This window comes from Festucalex cinctus, chromosome 20, assembly GCF_051991245.1.
Source record: "Festucalex cinctus isolate MCC-2025b chromosome 20, RoL_Fcin_1.0, whole genome shotgun sequence".
In the NCBI taxonomy this organism is placed as follows: domain Eukaryota; kingdom Metazoa; phylum Chordata; class Actinopteri; order Syngnathiformes; family Syngnathidae; genus Festucalex; species Festucalex cinctus.
Window position 1 is genome coordinate 1,838,768 of NC_135430.1, and position 18,777 is coordinate 1,857,544.

Consider the following 18,777-nt stretch of genomic DNA (forward strand, 5'->3'; position numbering starts at 1 on the left):
ATGGCTCCAGTAACCTGTACCCTCAAGTACCGCTGACATCATTGACTCTGGTATGCCACTCAGAATTCATTACATTGTATGCATGAATGAATGTATGTGTTTATGTTTGTGTGTGTACACGCACCTTATATTTTAGAGACATTTGGAAGTGTTTATAGAAATAAGTATTTGCCTGTAGGAATGTTCATACATTAAAAAATGCAACAAAATGTGTAAATTTCTTTTACACTGACAAAAAAAAAGGCTGGTTACAGGAACAGTACTATATTAAACCTATTACTGGTACCTTTTTTTTTTTGTGATCTTTTTTTTTTTTTAATTTTTATGTCTTTAGGGATCTCATGCCAAACCGACTTGATTGCCAATGACATGATGGAAACGAAGGCGAGCATCAAAGCATTGGAGGAGGACAACATGCGACTGTTTGTTTGGAGCTAATAAAGGCAGCGATTATACAAATTCTATTGTTGGGTTTGTTTACAAAGCTATACATAATACAAATGACAGGATTTGACTCAATGTGCAATATGGTCCCTCTTAAAATAATGGCATAAATCTCTATTATTTCTAAAAACACAAAAAATGAAGTGAATAAAGATTAGATGTAGTATTTTCACGGATAAAATTGAACTGTTAATTAATGTAGTTTATTTTAGCACAGATGCATACCATCCTGAAATATTTACATAAAAAAAATAAAATATATATATATATATATATATTCATTCATTCCTTACTGCTTAACCTCACGAGGGTTGATAATTTGTGTCAAAATATTAGGCCATTATTTCAAGAGTATGACGGTATGATGTAATGTTGATGGGGTACGCAATGACTTTCATTATGCTATGTACAGAGGAAAAAGTTGCTCTCTTTTAAATTTGTTTAATGTAAGACAAGTACCAGTACTGTGTTACAGTTTTCCCAATAATCCTTGTTTCACACTTGTCACAAAACCACTGTCCTTTTGGCAGTCTAGATTGGCACACTTCAAGTGATATCATTTGATTTTACAATCTGCTGCAGCACAAAAAACTACTTTACTCCGCGTCTTTGAAGTACATAAGCAAGTGGTAGGTGACAGCGGCTGAGCAGGAACACTGGAAGTCCACTGCTGATCTAGTAAATGCTCTCCCGAGCAGTTCAGGTAAGGGGGGCTTTTTTGAAAAAAAAAAAAAAAAACTCTGGCTTTTCCAGCTGGCCAAAACGAGCGATCTGGGTGGACTCGCTCAATGTAAATATCACACTTTGTCCACACCACAAAGTCGCAGAAGTCCCGTCCAGTTAAACTCATCTGTGCCTGAATCTGAAAATATTACAAACATTGTAATGAAAATATGAAACATAGAATTAAATAAGAAACTACAAAAAGTAAAGCCATACATACCTGGTAATAATATTGGTGTTGTCGTGACAAGTGATGGGAATTGTTGCCATCCGGCACCAGACAGAAATTGAGTGTTGTGACAGCCTCCTTAACCGTGAGATCATAAGAAAAGCTGTCAGTATGCTCAGTAGTTACCATGAACACGTTTTATTGTACTGGAAACTGAAACTAAAAATACGTCCTCTGAGAGTGGTTAACCTTAACCATTTAGAATAAGTTGATTAAGTAACATGTAACTAGTGAAAGGGTAGCATTAAATTTAATTAAGCCACGGGGAGGCTGTGCATAATTACTTTTTATTCTTATACGCTCTGCCATATTTGCCTGTTATAAATTTGTTAGAAAAACCACATCAGGTAAACCCAGCTGTGCATGTAAACACAATGATAACAGGAAGCCTGAGAACAAATCAACATTTTTGTGTGCAGAATTACCAACACCATGTGGTTTACTTACGTGCAACAACAACAGTTTATTCTGATGCGATGTTAAAGTTTACACTGTATCCACCCGCTTACAAAATAATTGTAAGCCTCCAGGGATTTGTTGGCGCGTTATGGAGCATGTTGTCAACACGAGGTAGTGAAAGATGTCCAGAGAAGTCACATTTGGCCAGCAAGCTTTCTCCGTAAAAAAAAAATCAACCTTGGTCAGGACGTAATTAGGATCAATCCCGCCACACAGAGACACCTTCTGCCTGTATCGTTGTTTTTGATCTTCCGGTAAATCGTGAAAATACTGCGAAAATTACATCAGGTTGATAAGCTCTACCGTGTAACTCGCGAGTGTACCTTGTGAACCGGCGGACCACCCAATATGGCGCCCGAAGAAAAAACTCCCATGATGCATTACGATGTGCAAGCGACCGAAGAAGGAGCGTAATTGTTTGTTTGTTCTAGTGAAGTTGCCGTAGTTGGCGATCCAAGATGGCGTAATCTTGTGCGCATGCGCGTTACCGATCGTGCCGAGTCGCCGTAGAGTGTGGACAATGCCCATAATGTTTGCAGTATTAGGTTGCGTTTTAGTTGTAGCGTGTATGCTACTTATTATCCGTGTATATAGAGTTGTCAGGAATGGGCAAAACAGCAAACCGGGAAACAAAGGTCGGATTACGCTCCTTGTCGTTGCGGGATCAGGTAAGAGATACGTGGCAATGTACTGTGCTGAGGTTGAGGTTGAGGTTGAATGGCACCTGTCGCCTTGTGGTTTGTTGTGGATTCTTGAACGTTTCATGCCTGGAAAGTTCCACGTTATAATTGACCAAACTGCAAATCAATTAACAACCGCTAGATTTTGGGGTGTTTTGTTATTCTTAATTCACCCTACCAGGGCGAGCAGAAATGTGTTTTGTATCGTACCTCCTAGCAAATTTATGAACGCAGTTCTCAATTATGAAACTTGTTGAATTTGAAAGATCGAGAGGCAAGTCGTATTATAAAAAAAAAACCTTACAAACAGCTATCAGTTGGAATTAAAACAAAGCTGAAAGCGTAGTATTTTTTTTAAACAATACCTTATTTAACAAATTGAAATCAAGTGACAGAACATGGCAAACATAAGCAGCACAGTAAACATAGAAGACATCATACATATCAAACTCACAATAGCAATAAAAATGACAGTTGGGAAACAAATCTATTAGGTCTTTGTTCAAAAGGGAAGTTGTGACTGTTCCATATGTGATGTCATACTGCAATAAATTTGTGGAACACATCGACTGGAAAAGGGTCTGGCCGTTACCCAGTCATTATTTGATAACAGACAAAATTAGAGAAATTTCCTATAAACTCATTCATAGATTCTACCCCTCAAATGGTCATATTGTCAAAAGATTCAAGAAAGATATTGATGAGAAGTGCACTTTCTGTTCCACGGAGGTCGAAACTGTGACTCATTTATTTTGGCTCTGCCCCTTTGTACAAAGCTTTTGGAGTGACGTTTGTACATTTATTGCTGAAATGATTGGTGAAGAGTTTTTGTTTTGGAAGGATGTACTATTTGGTCTTTATGACTTTAAAAGAAGTAAATTAAAACACAAGGAAATGTACATGATTAACCTCATCATTCTTATGGCTAAATTTTACATCCATAAGTGTAAATTTTTACATAGGAAAACATATTTTGTTGCATTCCATTGTGATTTCAAACAGTACGTTGAGTCCATTAAATATTCTCATAACCAAAAAGCGATTAAGACTAGAGATAGACCAATAATCGGGGCCGATATTTGACATATTGGTACATATCGGTATCGGTCTGTTTTATTAATCTGACGGCCGATATGAGCGATCCATTTAAAACTCCGTCTTTTCGCTTCGAATGCAGCCCAGAGCGTCTCTGTCTGTTATGGAGTCCAACTCCAGCAATGTAACGCCCATAGCAGCATTTGATTGGTTAGCCGTGCAAGAGCCAGAACCAATCAGTAGTGTATGCCTGTATCACAGTAGCCGGTCACACACGCACCCACGGACACAACGCGACAGACACATGCTTCGAAGGTAAGTTAAAAGAGAAGAGACTCCGCCGATCGTTTCACCATGATAAGCTAAACACATTGAATTATGTTGTGTATTAAATGCACTATATGAATGGAGCTGCATTGCCTTGCATTGAATCCCCGCTAGCTAACAGTGGTGTGTTCAGCTTAGCATGTAGGCTAACACCCAGTAGCTAATTCGCTACTTGAACTACTCGGGGAGGGAATCACACACATTTTCACTTAATTAAGTAAATAATGTTTGTTAGAAAGGTTCCAAATATTAACAGTTGTCATTATTATATTGTCTAGTTCCATGTTAAGAGTAGAGTAATGTCATTATATTTACCTCTCGTGACGCACACATTGCATTCTGTGGTCACGTCCACTACTTGTTGCATAGAGGTTATTATGCAGTGAGATGCCACAGTGACACTAAATAGCGTTTAGTTACTTTATATTGTGTTTATTTGTCGCACTGGTTTGCCATTGTGTGCCTTAAGCTTCGACGTCGATTTGATTGACAGCTCGTTGTGCACCTCGTTAAAGTCCGCTCCGTAACTAATTGTCTCAAACACCGTTTAACTACACGAACGTGTTCTCTTCCGTATGTTTGGCATTAGTAGAGAAGTGCACTAAAGTATAGTGTGCTTATTTGCTTGTTTTGTCTCTCTTTTCACGTCATGTCTGCTGTGAGTTGGGACATTATGCTCTCAATGGATGCCACTAATATGTAACATCTACGGCCGTAGTCGGCTGCAATTAATGTTCAGTGATGTAATTTCGTTACGTGCCTCATACTTTGAATAATGAGCTCATGTTTGGTGTGTTGTATAACTTTCTCGTGTGTTAGTAACTATTCATGTGGACAGCTAAGACAGTGCTTGTTAATGTGAATTAGCAATGTTGCAGCCCAGTTATTATTTAGACAAGTACATCTGTGCCATTAAGTGATACAGTACAGTACAGTAGTGAGAGAATAGTGGGCCCATATACACACACGTGTCTATAAGTGTAAAACACATTAAACAGCAGAAAGTGGCAGCGGTCCACCGCAACAATGTCTGTTTAACCAAGTTATTCTTACTATTATTATAACCACGTTATTTTACTCTACCTTTTTCTGCGTTGATTGGGGCATCCTAAGTGGCAGTAAACTACATGATGAAGTGTCTTTTGACAGTTCTCTTGTAGAGAGGAGTAGCATGATATTGCTGTTCTCGATTTAAGATCCTCAGCTTATCAAAACTGTCTATATGGTAACAATAACAATAATTATAATAAGGTCTACAAGAACTGTATGGTGTTCAGGGATGAATAGTTTTTCTCATGGAATTTTTTTTATTTATTTTTTTGCTGTAGTAATAAGTAATGCCACAGCTGATGCACATTTTGAATGACAGGGTTCCTCCTATTACTTCAAAATATAAAAATATAACATTTATAGAATAAAACTACAAGTATCCCAAATGCTATAAAAGGTAATGTCACATTGGCCCCCACATTTAACTCCCCCCGCCACCAACGTCTTATTGCAGATAGAAGGATGTAAAATGAAAAGTGCAGTGTGAGAATCCATTGTAAAGAAGGGTTAGGGTTTGCATTATTCAAAAATTTGGTGCCAACATTTTAACTTTTACTGCAAATGAATATCGGCTTCAAATATCGGTTATCTGCCTCCTTGACTACCGATAATCGGAATCGGTATCGGCCCTGAAAAAAGCATATCGGTCTATCTCTAATTAAGACATATAATTTGTGTAAACATTTTGGTGTTTTCTTGTAATGTTCACCCCCTGGCATTTTATGTTTTATGTTTTATGTTTTGTTCCTGTTTGTTTCTTTGTAATATCTAAATTTTGTTCTGTATAGACAATATTGTTTCTTGTTTTGATATATAAGCTGTAAGAGTGGCTATTGTAATTTTTTGTGTTGCAATAAAAAAAAAAAAAAAAAAAAAAACGACAGTTAAAAAAAAAAAAAAAAAAGAAGAAATGCCAGGGAAGAGATATTGAAAACACCGAAGTTTGAAAACAAATGATAGTCTTGATCACTTTCTTATTTTTAGAAAGAAATGGAAAGTAAACATACATCTATCTCTTTCAAAAACGGGGAAAGAATAGGTTTTGACAGCAAATTTACATTTATGAATATAAAATTTAGTAAGATATATTAACTCTTTGACTACCAGCCATTTCACTGGATTTTGACTGATCTTGCAACGCGCACAGAATATTGAGTTCTAAAGCTATTTAAAATAAGACTTAGAATTTGACTCATAACAAAAGAAAGATTAGACTCTCTTCTTTCGGAAAAAAAAAGTACATTTCTATCTTATTCCGTTCTTTAGTTATCAGTGTTTTAATATGGCTAGGTTTTGTGAAAATTCCCATTTTTGACCAAGAAATGGGAGAAAATGGGCTTTTTGTAAAAACAGACATTTCAAGCACAACTTTGACTTTAACACTGCTATTTTTTCTTCTGTGACACCTCAATCTAAATAATGTTTTCCTTCGATAAAACATTACAAAAAGTTTGACAACAAAAATAACAGTTTATTGAACATGAAGAAAGATTGAACTAACGACGTGAACTATGTACATAAGTGCCTGACCGTGCATGTGGAATGTCTTCCCCACAACTTCTAGATGCACCACCTGTACATTGTAGAACCATAAACAATTTCAAATATTAGATATTTTATTGCTGCAATATGAAGTATAGTAGGCTACTTTTATTCACCTTTCATTGCACCAGCAAAGGAAGGCCAAGCTCTTTGGCTGCTGGATGCATCTGTAATTGATAAAAAAAAAAAATATATATATATATATATATATATATATATTAGGGCTGGGAATCTTTGACTGTCTCACGATTCGATTCAATTACGATTGGGTCTACGATTCGATTCAGAATCGATTTTTGATATTTAAATGATTTGTTTGACAAATGATTTCTGCTTCAATTTACAGATATGCACAACATTGTCATGATCTACTCCAGTCTGCTTTGCAAGACAAAATAACAGAGACATTAAAGTGCCTTTTTTTTTTTTTACATTTATTAGGGCCCGAGCAGCGGCGGCGCCGATGCCGCTGCGAGGCCCTATTGTTTTTGAAGGAATTCTTCTTATTATTATTATTAGGGCCCGAGCAGCAGTGGCACCGGCGGCGATGCCGCTGCGAGGCCCTATTGTTTTTGAAGGAATTCTTCTTCTTATTATTATTATTAGGGCCCGAGCAGCGGCAGCGGCGGTGCCGCTGCGAGGCCCTATTGTTTTTGTAGGAATTCTTCTTATTAGGGCCCGAGCAGCGACCGCTGCGAGGTCCCTATTGTTCCTGAAGGAATTCTTATTATTATTATTAGGGCCCGAGCAGCGACCGCTGCGAGGTCCCTATTGTTTTTCGTTCGAATTATTATTATTATTATTAGGGCCCGAGCAGCGACCGCTGCCAGGTCCCTCTTGTTTTTGTAAGAATTATTATTATTCTTCCGCTTCTTCTTCTTCTTCTTCTTCTTCTTTATTCTCCGCAAACGATCACATTTTTGAGGACCTAAACATTTACGAAAACTCACCAAACTTTGCAATCTCTTCGGGCCCGGCGAAAAATTTGATATTATGTTGTTGTCATAACAACGCAACTCTATAGCGCCCCCTAGTGTAGAAAAATAAAAACCAATACCGGCCCGTTTGACCTAGAGCTACGAAAATTGGCAGGCACGTGTAGCACCCCGAGACGCACAAAAGAGTCAGTGGAAGCCATTTCCTAAAATGTACAGGAAGTGAGCTATGAATTTTTTTTCTCGTTTTTAGGTGTATGAGGGAGCCCAAGACCTACAAAAAAGTCTCTTGGACCCATATGCTAAAATGAACAGGAAGTGAGCTACGAATTTTTGAAAGTCCCATTTTTGACGATTTTTGCACATTTACAGGGGGCATACTTTTGCCCACTTCTCCTACACGTTTCATCCGACTGACGTCAGACTTGACCTGGACCATGTCAAGACCTGAGCCAACGACAGGCGGAAAAATCTTGACTTTTCAGAATACTATATGATGAGGGCGGGGCATCAAATTTTGTGTTTCGCAATGAAAAAGGATATGCTTAATAACTCCCCGGTGCATGCTCCAAAAAATGCCAAACTTGACAGGTATGTTTATAGTCAAGGCCTGAAAGTATCTCTATGACAACATTGAGTTATATATGCAGCGCCACCTAGCCCTTGAGGCAAAACAAAAAAATACCCCACATACGGTATTTTGTACAAAAAATGTAAACTCATTCTAAGTGTAATAACTAAGTCATTTATGAATATTCTTTTACTTTCCACCACTCAAAATGTTCACTGCCATCAGACTTATCCAAACATGTACTTTATTTATTTTTGATAGCCTCTATGGACATTAAAAGCAATATCGTGAATCAAGGATATGCTTAATAACTCCACGGTACATGCTCCAAAAAAATTCCACACTTGACATGTATGTTTAGAGTCAAGGCCTGAAAGTATCTCGATGACAACATTCCATTATATATACAGCGCCAGCTAGCCCTTGAGGCATTAAAAAAAAAAAAAAAACACTTAATGGTATTTTTACACACAAAAAAAAAAAATCCACATCAAGGTTTATCATGCCATTTTGAAAGAAATTCTTCTTCCAATGTGCCGTACCTCAACTTGCCAGTACCCCAATGTGCCAGTACCCCAACGTGCAAGTACCCTAACGTGGCCCGGGCTGCGAGGGCCCTTTATAGCTGCTCGCAGCTCTAGTTAGGGCCCGAGCAGCGACCGCTGTGAGGTCCCGCTTGTTTTTGTAAGAATTATTAGGGCCCGAGCAGCGACCGCTGCGAGGTCCCTCTTGTTTTTGTAAGAATTATTAGGGCCCGAGCAGCGGCAGCGGCGGTGCCGCTGCGAGGCCCTATTGTTTTTGTAGGAATTCTTCTTATTAGGGCCCGAGCAGCGACCGCTGCGAGGTCCCTATTGTTCCTGAAGGAATTCTTATTAGGGCCCGAGCAGCGGCGGCGGCGGTGCCGCTGCGAGGCCCTATTGTTTTTCAAGGAATTCTTATTATTCTTCTTTTTCTTTATTATTCTTTTCCGCAAACAATCAAATTTTTGAGACACTAAATGTGAACGAAAACTCACCAAACTTTACACACACGTCAGGCCTGGCGAAAAATTTGATATTTTAAAGTCGCCATAGGTGATAACAGAAAAATGGCTCCATAGCGCCACCTACATAGGTTAAACGGATCCCTGTCCCGCTACGATTGTCCGACGGCTATGAAAATTGTGTGGCACCTATAGCACATCCCGATGAACAAAAACCTCTTTGATGTGTGATGGCATATGCTAAACCCAACAAGAAGTCCGCCAGAGGCGGGGCATCAAATTTTGCGTTTCAAAATTCTTACTCAAAGAAGCTGTACGTTTCACCTAGAGTTACCAAAATTTGAAGACATATGTAACAGCCCTCAAGGTACAAAAAAAACCTCTTTTTGAACCATATGCTAAACCTAACAGGAGGTCCACCATTTTGATTTACTTTGGAACGTGTTGCCATTTTTTTGGCCATTTCATAGGGGTCTTATTTTAACGAACTCCTCCTACACTGTTTATCCGATCATCTTCAAACTTGGTGTGATTCATCTTAAGATGTTGAAGATGAAAAGTTATTGAAAGCTTTTTATTTCGTCGCACGCTGTTGACGTGGCATGCCCTGTTTGCAAAGGAAAAAAATCCTTCTTAATGAAGCATTCCCACTTGTACGAAGCAGCAAGAGCTACGAAAATTTGGAGACATATGTAACAGCCCACAATGTACAAAAAAAGTCTTTGAGTGCCATGTGCTAAACCAAATAGGAAGTCCGCCATTTTGATTTACGTTGGGATTTGTAGCCATTTTTTGTGGCCTTTTTTTAGGGGTAATATTTTAATGAACTCCTACAAAATTCCTCCGACTGTCTTCAAACTTGGTGTCTTTCATCTTAAGATGTTTAAGATGCAAAGTTATTGAAAGTTTTTTAGTTTGTCGCACGCTGTTGCCATGGCGATGCATTGTTTGCCAAGTAAAGTGCTGCTTTTTTTTTTTTTTGTCTATACGTGTGAAAACTCATGAAACTTTGCACACACATCAGACTTGTAATGAACATGAATTTTTAGAGATTTCTTGTGCTATTTGCAATAAATCGCGCCCTTTAGACATTTTTACGGAGCATTTCCGATTGTATGATTCAAGCGCTATATAACTAATGACTTGACCTAGATTTGTGAAAACTGGGAGGCATACCTATTAGCCTAAGACCTACAAAAAGTATTCTGTAGCCGTATGCTAAACCTAAAAGGAAGTCCGCCATTTTGAATTTATTTTGGGAATTGTTCACCATCTTTGGCCTTTTGATAAAACTTTGTACACACAAGGTTTGTCAAAAACATTTTAGATGGTCCTTGTCCTATTTGACAGTACCCCAACATGCCAGTACCTCGACGTGCAAGTACCCCAACGTGGCCCAGGTTGCGAGGGCCCTTTATAGCTGCTCGCAGCTCTAGTTCTTCTTCTTCTTTTTGTTAGGGCCCGAGCAGCGACCGCTGCGAGGTCCCTATTGTTTTTGTAAAAATTATTATTAGGGCCCGAGCAGCTACCGCTGCGAGGTCCCTATTGTTTTTCGATCGGATTATTATTATTATTATGATTATTAGGGCCCGAGCAGCGATCGCTGCGAGGTCCCTATTGTTTTTGTAAAAATTATTATTATTATTATTTTTCTTCTTCTTCTTCTTTATTCTCCGCAAACAATCGCGATTTTGGGTACCTAAATATTCACGAAAACTCACCGAACTTTGCACACTCCTCAGGTCCGGCGAAAAATTTGATATTATGAAGTCGTTATAACAACGCGACTCTATAGCGCCCCCTAGCATAGAAAAATAAAAACCAAGCCTGGCACGTTTGAGCTAGAGCAACGAAAATTGGCAGGCACGTGTAGCACCCCGAGACGCACAAAAAAGTCTATTGGGACCATGTAGCTAAAATGTACAGGAAATGAGCTATGAATTTTTTTATGGCCTATTTTGGCACATTCACTGTGGTCATGCTTTTTCCCCCTCTGCAAACATTTTTCTCCTACACGTTTTATCCGACTGAGTTAAGACTTGGCCTGGACCATGTCAAGACCTGAGCCAACGACAGGGGGAAAAATTTTGACTTTTCGAAATACTATATGATGAGGGCGGGGCATCAAAATTTATGTTTCACAATGAAAAAGGATATGCTTGATAACTCCCCGGTACATGCTCCAAAAAATCCCAAACTTGACATGTATGTTTATCGTCAAGGCCTGAAGTTATCTCTATGACAACATTCAGTTATATATGCAGCGCCACCTAGCCCTTGAGGCATGAAAAAAAAATACCCCACATACGGTATTTTGTACAAAAAATGTAAACTCATTCTAAGTGTGATAACGAAGTCATTTATGAATATTCTTTTAGTTTCCACCACTCAAAATGTTCACTGGCATCAGACTTATCCAAACATATATATATATTTATTTATTTTTGATAGCCTCTATGGGCATTAAAAGCAATATCGTGAATGGGAGGATATGCTTAATAACTCCACGGTACATGCTCCAAAAAAAATCCCACACTTGACATGTATGCTTATAATCAAGGCCTGAAGGTATCTCTATGACAACATTCAGTTATAAATACAGCGCCACCTAGCCGTTGAGGCTTATATAAAAAAAATTAAAAAAATACCCCACATACGGTATTTTGTACAAAAAATGTACACTCATTCTAAGTGTGATAACTAAGTCATTTATGAATATTCTTTTAGTTTCCACCACTCAAATTGTTCACTGGCTTCACATCGATCCAAACGTATGTACGTTTCCATTTTGTTTTATTCATTTTTGATTGCCCCTTTGGACAATAAAAGTAAACATTGTGCAATGAGTACAACGAGCGATGATGTGTATATACACTTTTACAAAAAAATACCAATCAGGGCAACTCATTGCCTAAAAATAAATAAGGACGCTGATTTTTGCAGGTCTTAACAATCACCAAAATCCGTTGAGCTTGACAGACACTGGCAAAAAAAATATTCTACATGTAAACGTTTATTATGCCATTTTCAAAGAAATTTTGCTTACAATATGCCAGTACCCCAACGTGCCAGTACCCCAACGTGCAAGTACCCCAACGTGCAAGTACCCCAACGTCGCCCGGGCTGCGAGGGCCCTTTATAGCTGCTCACAAATATTCACGAAAACTCACCGAACTTTGCACACTCCTCAGGTCCGGCGAAAAATTTGATATTATGAAGTCGTCATAACAACGCGACTCTATAGCGCCCCCTAGCATAGAAAAATAAAAACCAAGCCCGGCACGTTTGAGCTAGAGCAACGAAAATTGGCAGGCACGTGTAGCACCCCGAGACGCACAAAAAAGTCTATTGGGACCATGTAGCTAAAATGTACAGGAAGTGAGCTATGAATTTTTTAATGTCCAACTTTGGCCTATTTTGGCACATTCACTGTGGTCATGCTTTTTCCCCCTATGCAAACATTTTTCATCCCATTGACTTCAAACTTGGCATTTATCATCTCAAGACCTAAGAGAACAGTTGGGCAAAAAGTCTTGCCTTTTCGAAATACTATATGACGGGGGCGGGGCATCAAATATTGACTTGAAAATTTCATTTTTCCAGAAAGAGCAAATGCTGAATAACTCCCATGTACAAGCTCCAAAAAATCTCAAACTTCTCAGGCAACGTAATAGTCACGGCCTGAAAACATCTATATGACAAAATTCAGTTATACATATAGCGCCACCTAGTGGTTACAATAAATGTCATACTTTACGTTTTTAGCTACTGTGCTGAGCTCGTTGAAGGGATCCAGTTGAAAATTGGTCAGAAAAGCCTTAAGATGTTGATGATGCCCCACACCGAATATTGTAACTTTTCGCCAAAGGGCGTGGTCGCTACGGTGACGCAAAGTCTGAAGATTTTTCGTGACAATAAAAGCTGCATTAACTTGACCGAGATGATCCTATCTTCTCAAAATTTCACACATTTGATTAGAGTCCAGCCCTAAAGACATCTACTAACTTATATTTCATCTAACTGATAGCGCCACCTAGTGGCAATTTTTTTTCTTACGAATTTTCTTCTACGTTTTTCTCCAAACACGTTAACTGGACCTACCTCATATTTGCTCAGATGAGGGTTTCGGCCTTCATGATGTCACAACACAAGTTTGTGAGTTTTCGCGAATTGCTGTGGGCGTGGCTAAGCGCTGTTCGCCAAGAAAACAACGCCAGTTTTGAGGGTCTAAACATGCACAGAAACTCCTGAAACTTGGCACACACATCTGGCCTGGTAAAATGAGCAATATTTTATTGTTGATTGTGCTATTTTTAAAAAAAATGACTCAATAGCGCCCCCTCGAAATCTTTAACGAAGCAGCCCCGGTTGTACGTTTAAGCAAGAACGACGAATATTTTTAGGTGTATGAGGGAGCCCAAGACCTACAAAAAAGTCTCTTGTACCCATGTGCTAAAATGAACAGGAAGTGAGCTACGAATTTTTGAATGTCCCATTTTTGACGATTTTTGCACATTCACAGGGGGCAGACTTTTGCCCACTTCTCCTACACGTTTCATCCGACTGAGTTAAGAGTTGGCCTGGACCATGTCAAGACCTGAGCCAACGACAGGGGGAAAAATTTTGACTTTTCGAAATACTATATGATGAGGGCGGGGCATCAAAATGTGTGTTTCGCAATGAAAAAGGATATGCTTGATAACTCCCCGGTACATGCTCCAAAAAATCCCAAACTTGACATGTATGTTTATCGTCAAGGCCTGAAGTTATCTCTATGACAACATTCAGTTATATATGCAGCGCCACCTAGCCCTTGAGGCATGAAAAAAAAATACCCCACATACGGTATTTTGTACAAAAAATGTAAACTCATTCTAAGTGTGATAACTAAGTCATTTATGAATATTCTTTTAGTTTCCACCACTCAAAATGTTCACTGGCATCAGACTTATCCAAACATATATATATTTTTATTTATTTTTGATAGCCTCTATGGACATTAAAAGCAATATCGTGAATGAAGGATATGCTTAATAACTCCACGGTACATGCTCCAAAAAAAAATCCCACACTTGACATGTATGCTTATAATCAAGGCCTGAAGGTATCTCTATGACAACATTCAGTTATAAATACAGCGCCACCTAGCCGTTGAGGCTTATATAAAAAAAATTAAAAAAATACCCCACATACGGTATTTTGTACAAAAAATGTACACTCATTCTAAGTGTGATAACTAAGTCATTTATGAATATTCTTTTAGTTTCCACCACTCAAATTGTTCACTGGCTTGACACCGATCCAAACGTATGTACGTTTCCATTTTGTTTTATTCATTTTTGATTGCCCCTTTGGACAATAAAAGTAACATTGTGCAATGAGTACAACGAGCGATGATGTGTATATACACTTTTACAAAAAAATACCAATCAGGGCAACTCATTGCCTAAAAATAAAAAAGGACGCTGATTTTTGCAGGTCTTAACAATCCCCAAAACCCGTTGAGCTTGACACACACTGGCAAAAAAATATTCTACATGTAAACGTTTATTATGCCATTTTCAAAGAAATTTTGCTTCCAACGTGCCAGTACCCCAACGTGCCAGTACCCCAACGTGCAAGTACCCCAACGTGCAAGGACCCCAACGTGGCCCGGGCTGCGAGGGCCCTTTATAGCTGCTCGCAGCTCTAGTTATTATTCTTCTTCTTCTTCTTCTTCTCCGTAAACGATCGCATTTTTGAGGACCTAAACATTCACGAAAACTCACCAAACTTTGCACACTCCTCAGGCCCGGCGAAAAATTTTATATTATGAAGTCGTCATAACAACGCGACTCTATAGCGCCCCCTAGCGTAGAAAAATAAAAACCAAGCCTGGCACGTTTGAGCTAGAGCAACGAAAATTGGCAGGCACGTGTAGCACCACGAGACGCACAAAAAAAGTCTATTGGGACCATGTAGCTAAAATGTACAGGAAATGAGCTATGAATTTTTTTATGTCCAATTTTGGCCTATTTTGGCACATTCACTGTGGTCATGCTTTTTCCCCCTCTGCAAGCATTTTTCATCCAATTAACTTCAAACTTGGCATTTATCATCTCAAGACGTGAGAGAACAACTGGGCAAAAAGTCTTGCCTTTTCGAAATACTATATGATGGGGGCGGGGCATCAAATATTGCCTTTAAAATTTCATTTGTCCAGAAAGAGCAAATGCTTAATAACTCCCATGTTCAAGCTCCAAAAAATTTCAAACTTCTCAGGCAACGTAATAGTCACGGCCTGAAAACATCTATATGATAAAATTCAGTTATACATATAGCGCCACCTAGTGGTAACAATAAATGTCATACTTTACGTTTTTAGCTACTGCGCTGAGCTCGTTGAAGGGATCCAGTTGAAAATTGGTCAGAAAAGCCTTAAGATGTTGATCATGCCCCACACCGAATATTGTAACTTTTCGCCAAAGGGCGTGGTCGCTACGGTGCCGCAAAGTCTGAAGATTTTTCGTGACAATAAAAGCTGCATGAACTTGACCGAGGTGATCCTATCTTCTCAAAATTTCACACATATGATGAGAGTCCAGCCCTAAAGACATCTACGAACTTATATTTCATCTTACTGATAGCGCCACCTAGTGGCAATTTTTTTTCTTACGAATTTTCTTGTACATTTTTTCTCCAAACACGTTAACTGGACCAACCTCATATTTGCTCAGATGAGGGTTTCGGCCTTCATGATGTCACAACACGAAGTTTGTGAGTTTTCGCGAATCACTGTGGGCGTGGCTAAGCACTGTTCGCCAAGAAAACAACGCCAGTTTTGATGGTCTAAACATGCGCAGAAACTCATGAAACTTGGCACACACATCTGGCCTGGCAAAATGAGCAATATTTTATCATGTATTGTCCTATTTTTAAAAAAATGACTCAATAGCGCCCCCTAGAAGTTTTTAACGAAGCAGCCCCGGTTGTACGTTTAAGCAAGAACGACAAATATTTTTAGGTGTATGTGGGAGCTCAAGACCTACAAAAAAGTCTCTTGTACCCATATGCTAAAATGAACAGGTAGTGAGCTACGAATTTTTGAATGTCCCATTTTTGACGATTTTTGCACATTCACAGGGGGCAGACTTTTGCCCACTTCTCCTACACGTTTCATCCGACTGAGTTAAGACTTGGCCTGGACCATGTCAAGACCTGAGCCAACGACAGGGGGAAAAATTTTGACTTTTCGAAATACTATATGAGGAGGGCGGGGCATCAAAATGTGTGTTTCGCAATGAAAAAGGATATGCTTGATAACTCCCCGGTACATGCTCCAAAAAATCCCAAACTTGACATGTAGGTTTATCGTCAAGGCCTGAAGTTATCTCTATGACAACATTCAGTTATATATGCAGCGCCACCTAGCCCTTGAGGCATGAAAAAAAAATACCCCACATACGGTATTTTGTACAAAAAATGTAAACTCATTCTAAGTGTGATAACTAAGTCATTTATGAATATTCTTTTAGTTTCCACCACTCAAAATGTTCACTGGCATCAGACTTATCCAAACATATATATATTTTTATTTATTTTTGATAGCCTCTATGGACATTAAAAGCAATATCGTGAATGAAGGATATGCTTAATAACTCCACGGTACATGCTCCAAAAAAAAATCCCACACTTGACATGTATGCTTATAATCAAGGCCTGAAGGTATCTCTATGACAACATTCAGTTATAAATACAGCGCCACCTAGCCCTTGAGGCTTATATATAAAAAAATAAAAAATACCCCACATACGGTATTATGTACAAAAAATGTACACTCATTCTAAGTGTGATAACTAAGTCATTTATGAATATTCTTTTAGTTTCCACCACTCAAATTGTTCACTGGCTTCACACCGATCCAAACGTATGTACGTTTCCATTTTGTTTTATTCATTTTTGATTGCCCCTTTGGACAATAAAAGTAACATTGTGCAATGAGTACAACGAGCGATGATGTGTATATACACTTTTACAAAAAAATACCAATCAGGGCAACTCATTGCCTAAAAATAAAAAAGGACGCTGATTTTTGCAGGTCTTAACAATCACCAAAACCCGTTGAGCTTGACACACACACTGGCAAAAAAATATTCTACATGTAAACGTTTATTATGCCATTTTCAAAGAAATTTTGCTTCCAATATGCCAGTACCCCAACGTGCCAGTACCCCAACGTGCAAGTACCCCAACGTGCAAGGACCCCAACGTGGCCCGGGCTGCGAGGGCCCTTTATAGCTGCTCGCAGCTCTAGTTAGGGCCCGAGCAGCGACCGCTGCGAGGTCCCTATTGTTTTTGTAAAAATTATTATTATTAGGGCCCGAGCAGCTATCGCTGCGAGGTCCCTATTGTTTTTCGATCGGATTATTATTATTAGGGCCCGAGCAGCGACCGCTGCGAGGTCCCTATTGTTTTTGTAAAAATTATTATTATTATTATTATTATTATTATTATTATTATTATTATTATTCTTTATTCTCCGCAAACGATCGCGATTTTGGGTACCTAAACATTCACGAAAACTCACCGAACTTTGCACACTCCTCAGGCCCGGCGAAAAATTTGATATTATTAAGTCGTCATAACAATGCGACTCGATAGCGCCCCCTAGCGTAGAAAAATAAAAACCAAGCCCGGCACGTTTGACCTAGAGCAACAAAAATTGGCAGACACGTGTAGCACCCCGAGACGCACAAAAAAGTCTATTGGGACCATGTAGCTAAAATGTACAGGAAGTGAGCTATGAATTTTTTTATGTCCAATTTTGGCCTATTTTGGCACATTCACTGTGGTCATGCTTTTTCCCCCTTTGCAAACATTTTTCATCCAATTGACTTCTAACTTGGCATTTATCATCTCAAGACCTGAGAGAAAAACTGGGCAAAACATCTTGCCTTTTTGAAATACTATATGACGGGGGCGGGGCATCAAATATTGCCTTTAAAATTTCATTTGTCCAGAAAGAGCAAATGCTTAATAACTCCCATGTTCAAGCTCCAAAAAATCTCAAACTTCTCAGGCAACGTAATAGTCACGGCCTGAAAACATCTATATGATAAAATTCAGTTATACATATAGCGCCACCTAGTGGTTACAATAAATGTCATACTTTACGTTTTTAGCTACTGTGCTGAGCTTGTTGAAGGGATCCATTTGAAAATTGGTCAGAAAAGCCTTAAGATGTTTATCATGCCCCACACCGAATATTGTAACTTTTCGCCAAAGGGCGTGGCCGCTACTGTGACGCAAAGTCTGAAGATTTTTCGTGAAAATAAAAGCTGCATTAACTTGACCGAGATGATCCTATCTTCTCAAAATTTCACACATTTGATGAGAGTCCAGCCCTAAAGACATCTACTGACTTATATTTCATCTAACTGATAGCGCCACCTAGTGGCAATTTTTTTTATTACGAATTTTCTTCTACGTTTTTCTCCAAACACGTTAACTGGACCTACCTCATATTTGCTCAGATGAGGGTTTCGGCCTTCATGATGTCACAACACGAAGTTTGTGAGTTTTCGCGAATTGCTGTGGGTGTGGCTAAGCGCTGTTCGCCAAGAAAACAACGGCAGTTTTGAGGGTCTAAACATGCACAGAAACTCATGAAACTTGGCACACACATCTGGCCTGGTAAAATGAGCAATATTTTATTGTTGATTGTGCTATTTTTACAGAAATGACTCAATAGCGCCCCCTAGAAGTTTTTAACGAAGCAGCCCCGGTTGTACGTTTAAGCAAGAACGACGAATATTTTTAGG

The 18,777-nt window shown here is 38.9% G+C and overlaps 1 protein-coding gene and 1 long non-coding RNA gene across 3 annotated transcripts in view; one reads left to right on the top strand and one right to left on the bottom strand.

Moving 5' to 3' along the window:
• Positions 1–842: 842 nt before the first annotated feature.
• On the bottom strand, positions 843–2,281 carry LOC144009563 (uncharacterized). The gene is made up of 3 exons (XR_013280963.1): positions 1,844–2,281; positions 1,388–1,474; positions 843–1,306 (listed from the first exon to the last, which is right to left on the bottom strand). It is a non-coding gene; the product is annotated as an uncharacterized LOC144009563 (long non-coding RNA).
• An 8-nt stretch (positions 2,282–2,289) lies between these two features.
• The window catches only part of alg14 (ALG14 UDP-N-acetylglucosaminyltransferase subunit), a 49,306-nt gene continuing 32,818 nt past the window's right edge, over positions 2,290–18,777 (top strand). For both annotated transcript variants that reach the window (XM_077509368.1, XM_077509369.1), the window contains exon 1: positions 2,290–2,523. In XM_077509368.1, the coding sequence (XP_077365494.1) occupies positions 2,376–2,523 (148 nt within the window). In that variant the 5' untranslated portion in view covers positions 2,290–2,375. The remainder of the gene's footprint in view (positions 2,524–18,777) is intronic.